Source organism: Gorilla gorilla, chromosome 10 (assembly GCF_029281585.2).
Source record: "Gorilla gorilla gorilla isolate KB3781 chromosome 10, NHGRI_mGorGor1-v2.1_pri, whole genome shotgun sequence".
NCBI classification, from domain to species: Eukaryota; Metazoa; Chordata; class Mammalia; order Primates; family Hominidae; genus Gorilla; species Gorilla gorilla.
Window position 1 is genome coordinate 87,275,888 of NC_073234.2, and position 13,247 is coordinate 87,289,134.

General features: G+C 40.3%; 1 protein-coding gene across 1 annotated transcript in view; it reads left to right on the forward strand.

The window, feature by feature from the left end:
* Positions 1-13,247, forward strand: part of TPH2 (tryptophan hydroxylase 2) — a 96,274-nt gene that overhangs the window by 23,073 nt on the left and 59,954 nt on the right. Inside the window, exon 6 of the mRNA XM_004053578.4 lies at positions 10,476-10,672. Coding sequence (XP_004053626.2) covers positions 10,476-10,672 — 197 coding nt within the window. The remainder of the gene's footprint in view (positions 1-10,475; positions 10,673-13,247) is intronic.

Below are 13,247 nucleotides of genomic sequence, written 5' to 3' on the forward strand. Positions count from 1 at the left end.
GAAAATGCGTTTATGCCTTTATGTTTACTCTATGGTGTGGCTTAGCAGTCATGGGGCTCCTAACCTCCTCTACAGATGAGTCCCCGTCAAGCCACGTATGTCAGATGACTTGAATGTTTTGAAATTCAGGCATCATTTAGATGGTTGTTAAGTTGCTGTACTGATTTGTGAGTTTTTGTTTGTAAAAAAATATTATTAAATCATTGTGCTCTGTAGCCTTGGAAATGTTTTTGAAGTTCATTCATTACAATGTCCAGCCAAGGAAACATCTCTGTATTTAGTTAAGTTCGGACTTTTCTGTCCCTTTGGGTTTATATATGCTGCTTTCTTTCCTGGTGAAAATTTTGGTTACAAGTGTGACTGAGTGATGATGTCTAGACAAGGGTCAGGAAAACTGAATTGAGAAAATTAGAAAAAAGAAACCCTTATATGTAAATTGTACATAGGAATAATTGGAAGCTACCAGAAAGTTTGTTAAAATCCTGAATCTTTGCTTTTTGCATAGTAATTGAAATATATGAGGCAAGACATATATCTGCCAGACTCTCTGATGCATAACTATTTTTTCCCTAACATTTAAATCTGTGTTTTGCTTTAGGCTGATTGATTTACTCACTTAACAAATATTATTTTTCTGTTTTGTTTTGTTTTGTTTTGTTTTGTTTTGTTTTGAGATAGAGTATCTGTCATCCAGGCTGAGGTGCAGTGGCACGATCTCAGCTCACTGCAACCTCCGCCTCCTGGGTTCAAGCGATTCTCCTGCCTCAGCCTCTCTATTAGCTGGAATTACAGGCACACGCCACCATGCCTGGTTAATTTTTGTATTTTTAGTAGAGACGGGGTTTCACCATGTTGGCCAGGCTCGTCTTGACCCCCTGACCTCAGGTGATCCACCTGCCTCGGCCTCCCAGAGTGCCGGGATTACAGATGTGAGCCACCGTGCCTGGCCTGAACACCTCTGCATTCCAGGCTCCACCCTAGGTAGCAGGGATACAAAAATGAACACAGCAACAAAAATCTCTGCCTTCAAAAAGTGTATATCCTAATAGGGAGACACATTTAGCAGAGTAATATTTTGAATATTTTACTTTTTGCTTTTTTGCCCCGGGCATTACTGATAATATTTTATCATAAATTTATTGAGTGTCCTTTATGGTCTGAATTCTGAAGTCTAATTTTATCAAATGCAGGACTCCCAGACTTTTCTTATGAATTCTTGGAAGTCAGTACATAAAGATTACATTTGCTTTATGGTTAAACCTTAATTAGAATTCATCATCAACTCCATTTAGTGTGTGTATATATATAATATATATATATAGCTATATATATTATATATGTACTAATACTACATATTAGTGTGTGTGTATATATATATATATATATATATATATATATATATATACATACATATATATATATATATATGTACTGCCCAAGAGGCCACATGTTTTCGTTTTTAAAAAATCTGCTTAGTGGCTGGGTACTTCGGCTCACACCTGTAATCCCAGCTCTTTGGGAGGCCGAGGTGGGCGGATCACGAGGTCAGGAGTTCAAGACCAGCCTGGCCAATATGGTGAAACCCTGTCTCTACTAAAAATACAAAAATTAGCCAGGCGTGGTGGCACGCGCCTATAGTCCCAGCTACTCAGGAGGCTGAGGCAGAAGAATTGCTTGAACCTGGGAGGCAGAAGTTTCAGTGAGCTGAGATCGTGCTACTGCACTCCAGCCTGGGTGACAGAGTCAGATTCTGTCTCGAAAAAAAAAAAAAAAAAAAAAAAATCTGCTTAGCAACTTCCATTTGACATAGGTGGTATGACACACAGGTTGAAAACAAGACCAATCGAATAAAGTGACTTGGGTTTTTAAAAAATTATTCTTCTCTTTACAGAAGTCTCAGCATATTTGAAATGCTGAGACTTCTTGTTGAAACCCACCAAGCCCGAAAAGCAAAAAGGAGAAACCATTTCAGACAAATTAAAGCATCAACAACTGGTGTTTATGCAGGAGTCACAAAGTACCCAAACAGCCACATATATCTCAGTTTCATTCAAAACCTGGAAAAGCAAATCAATGGAAGATAATGGAAGGGGATAAAAAATGTATATATATATATATGCACATACATACTGGCAATATTCTGGGCATATATATACACTTATATATTAGTATATATATGCTTATTATATATTATATATTAGTATATATAGCATTCTGGCAATATTCAGAAAAAAATATATATATAGTTGTTTTGTTTTGAGATAGGGTCCCTGTCGTCCAGGCTGAGGTGCAGTGGCACGATCTCAGCTCACTACAACCTCCGCCTCCTGGGTTCAAGCGATTCTCCTGCCTCAGTCTCTCTAGTAGCTGGAATTATAGGCACACACCACCATGCCCGGTTGATTTTAGTATTTTTAGTATTTTTTGTATTTTTAGTTGATGCAGAATATATATATATATTCTGGCAATATTTTTCCAGTCTCAGAGGCATAAGCGATCTTCTCGAATACTCATTGAGTATTTGGCTGTACTCTGTAGACACCTGGATGCAGGTGATACTATTTCATGAAGGTGGTACCAACTAATATAGTACTAGGTAACACTATGGTCACTGGCTAAAAATGAGAGTCATCAATTACTGATTGAAATTTCTGCACACCTGGTGTGACACCTCAGTTGTGAGACATGCAACAAATGCTTGATAAGAGTTAATTATAAATTTTGTGATGATGAATTTTTTTTTTAACTTTTACTTTAGGTTTAGGGGTACATATGAAGGTTTGTTACATAGGTAAACACATGTCATGGGGTTTTGTTGTACATATTATTTCATCACCCAGGTGTTAAGCCTAGTACCCAATAGTTTACTTTTCTGCTCCTCACCCTCCTCTCACCCTCCACCCTCCAGGAGACCCCAGTGTCTGTGGTTTCCTTCTTTGTGTTCATAAGTTCTTATCATTTAGCTCCCACTTACAAGTGAGAACATGCAGTATTTAGTTTTCTGTTCCTTCATTAGTTTGCTAAGGATAATAGCCTCCAGCTCCATCCATGTTGCTGCCAAAGACATTATCTCATTTTTTATGGCTGCATAGTATTCCATCGTGTATATGTACCACATTTTCCTCATGCAATCTGTCACTGATGGACATGTAGGTTGATTCTGTGTCTTTGCTATTGTAAATAGTGCTGCAGTGAACTTCTGCATGCAGGCATCTTGATGGTAGAATGATTTATATTCCTCTGGGTATATACTCAGTAACGGGATTGCTAGGTTGAATGGTAATTCTGCTTTTAGCTCTTTGAGGAATGGCCATACTGCTTTCCACAATGGTTGAACTAATTTACACTCCCACCAACAGTGTATAAGTGTTTCCTTTTCTCTGCAACCTTGCCAGCATCTGTTATTTTTTTGACTTTTAAATAATAAACATTCTGACTGGCGTGAGATGGTCTCAGTGTGGTTTTGATTTGCATTTCTCTAATGATCAGTGATGCTGAGCTATTTTTCATATGATTATTGGCTGCATGTATGCCTTCTTTTGAAAAATGTTCATGTCCTTTGCTCACTTTTTAATGAGGTTGTTTTTCTCTTGTGTTAGAAACTGCAATTACTTTTGCACCAATTTAATAAATTGGTTTAAGTTCCTTATAGATGCTGGATATTAGACCTTTGTCAGATGCATAGTTTGCAAATATTTTCTCCTATTCTGTAGGTCATCCATTTACTCTGTTGGTAGTTCCTTTTGCTGCACAGAAGCAGTTAAGTTTAATTAGATCCCACTTGCCAATTTTTGCTTTTGTTGCAATTGCTTTTAGTGTCTTTGTCATGAAATCTTTGCCTGTTCCCATATCCAAGATGGTACTGCCTAGGTTTTCTTCTAGGGATTTTATAGTGTTGGGTTTTACATTTAGGTCTTTAATGTATCTTGAGTGATGAATTCCTTTAAAAAGTTACATTAGATTAAAAATAAGGTTATTCTTATAATAATGTTAGAATAATGTCAACATCAGTCTTCTATATTCTTAGGTGCTTTCTTGAATAAGAAGGAAAAGGGATAAATTACAAATAGCTCTCTGGAAATTATGCCAGATTCAGGGTATATTTATTGAGGAGTGCAACAAAGGCATCTCAAAAATCAAGAAGGAACAAGAGACCACTAGCCTTGATGTTCCCATAATCTTTCTTCAAAGGCCCTGTCTAAATCTTTTTTTTTTTTTGAAGGATTCCGTGGTTTTATTGATTCAACACCATAAGTTACACTTTAGAAATTAAGGTATAGTTTACATACAGTAAAATTATACATATTTTATTATACTTTAAGTTCTGAGATACATATGCAGAACATGCCAATAAGCTGCTAATTTCTAATGAGTTGCAAAGTTGATGCATTTAATCTCTTCTTATTTGTTTTCTCCAACCGCCAGGTAGAAATGTCAATCAAGACAGAAACACCAAAGGTGGGGAAGGAAAGAAAAGATGAGAGGGACAGTCTATTCCAGGCAGATAAACATCTCTTGAATAAGTGAGGCATCTCCTGCCCTAAGGAACATGTAATGAAATAAAATAGTAAATGAGTTCATTCTTAACTATTTCTATCAGATTCACCCATTCCCTTACCCAATTCTCTGTTATCTTCTTCTCTGTTTGCTCCTTGCCACTGAGAAAATCCGGCTGTTTTCAAAGAACACAATTGGTGTTGTGTTTCAGACAGTCTTGCCATCTTGATGTAAATACTATCAATTGCAGCCTGTCACATCTTCCTCCAATGAATAAGTGAATTGCTTCCCCACACTGAAGTTCTTCTAAAGATAACGCAAGCTGAGAAACTGCATCTCATATTAGGAATTCTAGCAGCAAGGACTACAGGAGGCAGCCAGGATATAGCATCACAATAGAGTATTTTCCAATTCCCCTAATTAAAAAAAATGTGTAAGAAAAATAGCTGGCTGTTGGACCGCTGGAGGAGAAGATCAAATAATAGTTAAACAAAATGAAATCATTGTTGCTTATTCATCTGGCTGTAGAAAGAACTTCCACAATTTCAGTCTCAGTGGGGTATATGTCCCTGAATTTCTGAGTCAAAAATGTGTTTGTTAAACAACTTCAGTCTAATAAGCTCAGGACTCGCACAAAATAACTGTATCTATACCTGCCCTCAATTAGATTTGTCTATGCACTTTCCACTCATTCTTCTCTGCAGGCACAAGGCTGGTTTTTCAGAATCATCTCCCTTTCTCTAGGAAGAGTGGGGTTTAACCATACAGGCAGACAGATGCCTCCCACAGCCTTCAATATACTCAAAGAAAGTTCTTAGTCATCTCTGAGTAACATAATCCACCAGAGAGTTTTCCCTGTTTTCAAGTTGACATCCCCATGGTGACCATTTTAGCTTCTTTCTAGTACTGCCATCACTGAACACTGGTTCCATATCAATGCTCATACAATCTTAGTTTGCCATTCTTTGACAAGAGGGCAGAATCTACAGTGAATGGAAACTACTGAAAGTCCCATTTGTTTTTCTCCAGTAAATTAAGAACCTGTGAATTATAATTTTGGTGGTTGTTGAGAATGCTGTAATCCTAACAAATTCCATATAAATGCAGGAGACTCTCTAGATATCCAATTATAATATTTACATATAATTAGTCTGTTGAGGAGTATCATCTTGTAGCAACATAAAATGGTTTTATTTTTCCCACTCTTTACTTTCAACTGTATTGGGTTGAATTCTACTTTCCTGCTGGGAAGCAAGTTTCTTAGCAACATCTAATTTCCTGTCATTTTCAATTATTAGTATAGTCTCATTTGGGTATTTAAGACCTGGTCTTTTTCATTTAAAAAATATTAATCTCAAACTTGATTCAAAGTGTATCCTCCCTCTCCCGCAGTTATTTGGAGTGAATGTGTGTGGATGTGCATGTGTTTTTTGGGAAGTTCTCTGGTTCGGAGACACTTTTCCTTCCCTTCTCTAAGACCTATTTCTTCTAGAGTTGGGGGCTGCGAGGAGGGAGGGAGGAGGCTGAGGCCCTTTTACACGCTTGCTGGAATGTCAGTGGTGAGTAGGTCTCAGGCCACACTCACCCTGGTTCTGACAAATCCCTATCGATAGAGTGTTCTCTGCTGAAATGGTGTTAGGCACAGTTTTCCTGGGGGAGACCATTCCCTCACCTCCGCAACTGCAGAAATGTGCTCTGCCTCCCTTGGCCTTGTCAGTGACATACCGTAGCTGGGGCAGCCCTCAGAGCTTCTTCATGACGGTGATGGGGACCACCGTGGTGTCTTCTGCCTCCTGAGAACTGAGCAGAACTGGATGGCGTGGGACTTTTCCATCTTTCTCGCAGGCGCACCACATTGGGTCCCACATAAATGTCTAGACTTTGCTGGGCATTAGATTTCATGTTCACGTGAACCTCAAATTTCAGAGGACGTATGTCCAGGCTCCCCGTGGTACACCATCCTCCCAGGCCTCCAGACACTCTCCCAGGGACTGTCGGTCCCCTGCTCTGAAGTGGTGGCAGCACCTGGAGGCCTGGATCCTGCTGCCCAGTAAGGGTCCGGCTGGGAAAGAAAGTGCCCTACTCCACTTCTCGCAGGTGCGCTCTCAGGGAGCAGCCTGCTGTCTTGACTTTGAGAGGAGGAAAGAAACTGCCCTTTCCCTCAAACACTGACCTCCTCACAATGCTGAGCATCTCTGATTCCCTAGTAGGCTGGTGGATGAGGTCTGGGGAGAGTGTGGTACAGGTGGTACAGAAGGAATTTGTTGGTGATAGGGCCATTTGTGCTGCCTCTCACCAAGCCCTGTAAGGAGATGGTTGGCTTCAGCTGCTGGGGAATTTCTCTAGAATGTGGAGTCCTTACGTAACTTTAGTTTTGGACCAGAGCAGAGTTGTAGGATGCTGGAATATGACTTCTGTTATATATATACATTACAACATACGCCCATAGGAAGATGCATGATGGGCCGGAAGCGGTGGCTCACGCCTGTAATCCCAGCACTCTGGGAGGGCGAGGCGGGCGGATCACGAGGTCAGGAGATTGAGATCATCTTGGCTAACACGGGGAAACCCCATCTCTACTAAAAATACAAAAAATTAGCCGGGCGTGGTGGCGGGCGCCTGTAGTCCCAGCTACTCCGGAGGCTGAGGCAGGAGAATGGCGTGAACCCGGAGGCGGAGCTTGCAGTGAGCCGAGATTACACCACTGCACTCCAGCCTGGGCGACAGGGCAAGACTCCATCTCAAAAAAGAAAGAAAGATACATAATGATATACAAGGATATATAGAAGGCCTTGAAAAGACCAGGGCACCCCTCTGGCTCCCTTCTCATACGTGATTTACAAAAAACCCACTAACCCATAACAAATTCAAAGAAATACAACACATTCTGATTTTCCTCATAACTATGATTTTTTTCTCAAATGTCAAATTTCAAAGTCCTAAAAAAATGTCAGTGCCCTGCATTCCTGGTGCCCCAAACACATGTTTGTTTTGTTGAGGAGCCAGGAAAAACCTCATAGTCTTACTGGGAAGGTTAAATGAGTGAATAAAGATGAAAGTACTCTTTGTGATCTACAAATATATCCTAGTATGACATATAATTGTATATGAGATTTTCTACATACGAATACACATACCTACCTATAAACCTTATTTTAGTTTGGTATGTGAAAAATAAGTTGGGATGTGAAAAATCAATTTTACTCCATCAGTCTGGAGTACAATTTTTCATTTAATATGTGTATACTAATCCATTAAGATTACAGCCAGTCTTCAGCTAGACTGACTAGGTTTTAAGCCTGAATCCATGATTTTAGACAGGCAGCTTAATTTCTCTGAGCCTCACTTTCCTCATCCATAAAATGGAGATAATAACAGTATCTACCTCTCGGAATTGTGAGAATCAAATGGGCCAATTCATATAAAAACACTTAACCTTAAACATATGCCTGGCACATAGTAAGCTCTCAAATATCAGCTGTTACTGTATGCTTGTATTAACTACATAGAAAAATGGAAAATTTCTTATTTTTTCTGTATTTTGGATATTTTCAACAGAAACGAAGTAGATAAAACTAGTATTTACTTTGCGATCAAATTGATTTTTAAATATTTACCTTAAAGAGTTACCTGGGGTGTGGGGTTAGAGTGGTATGAGAAGTCTGTTGATATGACCAGAGGCCGACTTACTTGGGTTTAGGGTAGCAGCAGTGCATTGCACCCGTTTTTAACTCAAAGAGCAGGACAAGTTATCGAGGAGAAACAAACAGAACAGTTGACAACATACATGACCACTCATATTCCCAAGACTGTGAGGCTGGAAGTTCATTATTAAGTAACAGACCTGAATAACTCTTTCTTCCTATCCTAATTTACACTTGATCTCATTCTGCCTGTTGAATATTCAGCTCCCCTCTGAAATGCTGCATGTTTGCAGATTGATGTTGAAGGGAAAATTTTGACTTAACGATTCTTCTCAAGTGGCTTCTCAATATTCCCTTTATTGTCTCAGCCTCATTGCTTTCCTACCTTCTGATCATGCACAGCCCTTATTAGCTTTACTGGCTTACCCAACTCAAACAGATTTAGTTGAATTTTCTGGAACCAGAGGCAGACCATTTATATACTTATTTCCTTACATCTTTTCTATTTTTGTCTTTTCATTTCAAGCTTTCATTCTAAATTCATCACAGGTGCGAGGTGTTAGAAGCCTTGATCTTCCCAGCAAATATTTGCCAGGTTGTAATTTTTTATTTGTTATCAACAGCCAAATTTAAACAAGGCTAATCTTGTTCTAATTTGGTTTGTGGAAGACCTAGTCTTGGCATTCAGAGAAAGCAAATGTGAATTTCTGTTTTTTTCTTCAGTATGTGTTATTCCCTCATCCCTCATGTACTGCAATTAATTCTTTTTAAACAAAAATAATTTGGGGGCAGGAGAGACTCCATTTGGACCTGAACTTTAAACAGAAAGTATTTTGCCGAGAACACTGAAATATGTAGAGGGTTGGGGAGGAGGAAGGCAGCTAGGGGATCTGTTTGATAGCCTATTCTTGTTATAGTTCTCTATCTCATTTTTCTCTGCCTCAGGGGTGCTACTGAATGATCCTAGCTCATTGAAGATGCCCCTCTCACTGCAGCAACCCTGAGTGACAGTTGCTGTCTATGCATGGGTTCCTGTAGTGACCACCTGCTACAGGCTGGATTTGTAGATTGCAGGGGCACAACTCCTAGTTTTACGTGCATATGTTTGGACTTCCATATGTTGTACGTGTATATTTGCTAATTGCAGAGGCAGAATTTCTGACGCATGGCCAGGGTGGGAAGTGAGGGCGTGCTGCAGGTGGCTGTTGAGTATGTCATGAGAGGTTTTCTCAAATCCTGAGTTTCAGAATAGGTATCTTAATCAGAGGCTAAATTCAGATTCGGGTCCCTCAAGCAATAGCTTACAAAAGCACATGTTTGTATTCTCCTCCTACCCATCCCTGGTTGCATCATGAGGTATGTTCCTTGCCTGTGGCTGCTGGCTGCTATTATATTAGAGCACCAGTTTCTCCTGACTTTCTTTTTGTCGGAACCTGCAGGTCTTTACCTGGCCAAAAAGTCTCAGCTCAAGTTGTGCCTCCACCAGGAAGCTCTCTCTGACCACTTCAGTCCAGCACGGTGTCTCAAGATTCTAAACCAGTCACTAGTACACTACTGTTTATGGGCCAAATAAAGACAAGTTTTATTAAAATACACCTATATCCATTTGTTATTGTGCATGGTTGCTTTTGAGATATAGTGGCAGAATTGAACAGTTGTGACAGAGACCATATGACCCACAAGCCTAAAATATTTACTTTTTGGCTCTTTACAGAAAAAGTTTGCTGACCTCATCCTAAATTGAGGGGGCTTAATGTGTGTATCTTTCAGCATGACCTGCAATGAATGCTCCTTATTTTTTGGTTTGCAAAACTTTCACTTTTAAATTCAGCATAGTCTTTCAGTATCTCCCAGACATTTTGGACACGGAACAAATAATCTCAAAATTACACTTGAAGATTGGAGTGAGTCTGGGCAAGGGACAAAAAGAACCCATAAAGCAATTTTATTTTTAAGAGACAAAACATTTATTACTGTTGTTAGGTGTTTGCAGAAAATGCTCTCAGAGAATAGTTTTGTACCTAAACCAGTTCCTTCCAACCCGGAACTATTACTTGTTACTGACCTCAGTTTAAGAACATAAATCTTATCACATTTCTCTAAGGATGCGTGAAGATATAACTGAATTAAAAAATAATTTATATGGAAATTCAAATACACATGCACATTAGAAGGTTAGCATTTGCTTTAAAAAATAATACTAAATGGGATCCTTTCAGACGCTCATGTGCTCCACTTTGCCAGGGTCTGACTTGTGATAGGTATTGAGGTGAGAAAATACTTAACTCAGTGATTCAAAGTTAGATTCATTTAGTTTTCTTCTCTCCTGCCTAGTGGTCAGCCCATTCCCAGGGTGGAGTATACTGAAGAAGAAACTAAAACTTGGGGTGTTGTATTCCGGGAGCTCTCCAAACTCTATCCCACTCATGCTTGCCGAGAGTATTTGAAAAACTTCCCTCTGCTGACTAAATACTGTGGCTACAGAGAGGACAATGTGCCTCAACTCGAAGATGTCTCCATGTTTCTGAAAGGTAAGATTTCACACAGGCTGTCTCTTATTAGTCAATATCCTCAATTGCCTTCCAAGGACACGGGTTGCAGCAATGGCTCTTTTTCCAAAAAAGGAAAAATAGTGATTTAAAAAATTGTTGGCTTTGAGCCAACAATTACCTGGGGCCACCTGCGGGAAGCAGAGCAGGGACTCAGCTGTTTTTGCAGCTCAGGAGCTTGCTGAGGCCTCTTTGTGGCTGGTTGTTGTAAATGGTAAGGCCCAAAGGATATTTGCGAGTTCAGCTCTGAGCTTTTTCTGATCCAGGAGCTGCTATGCTGGGCTACCTGAGTATGAAATGACCTCCAAAAATGCCTTTTTATTTGCTTTGTTAAAAATTATGTACTGAATGATGATATTTTATGGATAATGTTGAATATTAGTGACTTTCCTCTAGGAGAAATCAGGCAACTCTCAGAGGCGTTTGGACCAGAGCAACTCCCTCTTGAATAGGGGCTGGGTAAAATCAGGCTGAGACTTATTGGGCTGCATTCACAGGAGGTAAGGCATTCTAAGTCACAGGATGAGATAGGAGGTCAGCACAAGATACAGGTCATAAAGACCTTGCTGATAAAACAGGTTGCAGTCAAGAAGCCAGACAAAACCTATCAAAACCAAGATGGCGATGAGAGTGACCTCTGGTCATTCTCACTACTCGTTATACACTAATCATAAGGCATTGGCATGCTAAAAGACACTCCCACCAGTGCCGTGACAGTTTACAGATGCCATGGCAATGTCGGGAAATTACCCTATATAGCCTAAAAAGGGGAGGAACCCTCAGTTCTGGGAATTGCCCACCCCTTTCCTAGAAAACTCATGAATAATCCATTCCTTGTTTAGCATATAATCAAGAAATAACCATAAAAATGGGCAACCAGCGATCCATTCCACAGCTCTGCCTATGGAGTAATCATTCTTTTATTCCTTTACTTTCTTAATAAACTTGCTTTCACTTTATGGACTCACTTTGAATTCTTTGCGTGAGAGCCAAGAATCCTCACTTGGGGTCTGGAATGGGACCCCTTTCTGGTCACACAACTAGTCAATAAATCAATCAACTAACTGATCAATACTTCACATTATAATTTGTGTGTCAGGGATTGTACTTGTTGCTGATGTTACGCTAGTGAACCCGATAAATCATACAGTGACATCATTTCACACTCTCTGTGGGTCCCTTCACTGACAACACCCCCTTGGAACAATAGCTGGGAAATAGGCTTGTGAGGGGTTGGGGGAAGAGGCAAAGTTTCACGCTGGTCCTGCTTTCTCCTCTGTTTTTCCTTGTGCTTAAGTCCTTGGATTCTCTGCCCTTTTCTCTGTCTTCTTTCAAGTGCAGTAGTTCCAAAAGCAAAAACTTCATTGCCTGCTCTCTTTCCTGGAACTTGCTTTCTTGCTTGTCTCCCCAGTTTCTATCAGTACTGTTTTTTCTAAACTCATCAGGCTTGCCTCTAAGGACTCCCCTGAATTCCTACCCACTTTATCCCCCAATCCCATACTCAGTCCTTCTTTGTGTTAGTGTCCAATTATAGCTGTAACACATTACCACAAACTTTGTGACTTAAAACATCATGAGTTATCTCACAGTTCTGGAGCTCAGAAGTCTAAAATCAGGGTGTTGACAGGGCTCATTCCTTCTGGTGGCTTCTGTGCCCTGGCCTTTCCCAGCTTCTAGAGTCCTCCTGCATTCCTTGGCTCGTGGACTCTTCTTTGCATCACTCCAACCTCTTGCTTCCATTGTCACATCTCCTTCTCTGACTCTGAGCCTTCTGCCTCCCTCTTATAAGGACTCTTATGATTATATTGGCCCCACCCAAATTATCTAGGACAGTCTCTCCATCTCAAGATCCTTAAGTTAATAACATCTGCAAAGTCTCTTTTGCCATGTAAGGTCACATACTCACAGATTCAGGAGATTAAGACATAGGCATCCTTGGGGGGCCATTACTTAGCCTACCACAATCTCCCCCTATTGCCACTTATGGCTTCATGACATGTGGTAAATCTGTCCTTTTCTTTCTGTTCTACTGCTATCATCCAAATTGAGGTCCTCATCATTTTATAACCTTGATGCCTATATTTTCTTCCCTTAACCCTCCTGCCCACTGCCCATAAATGTTACTTTCTAAAATATTACCTTTTTTTCTGACATCTCTGCTCAGAAACTATCATTGGCTCCCTGTTGTTTTCACTGGGACTGGCAAACATTTTTTGTAAAAGGCCAGATGGTAAATATTTTAGGCTTTTCAGGCCAAGAGGCAAAATCAAGGCTATTATATAGGTACTTTTATAGCCATTTAAATGTGTCTATTAAAAATATAAAAACTGGCTAGGCGCGGTGGCTCACACCTCAGCACTTCAGGAGGCCAAGGCAGGCGGATCACTTGAGGTCAGGGGTTCGAGACCAGCCTGGCCAACATGGTGAAACCCTGTCTCTACTGAAAATACAAAAATTGGCTGGGCGTGGTGGTGGGCGCCTGCAGTCCTAGCTACTTGTGGGGCTGAGGCATGAGAATCACTTGAACTTGGGAGGCAGAAGATGTAGTGAGCTGAGA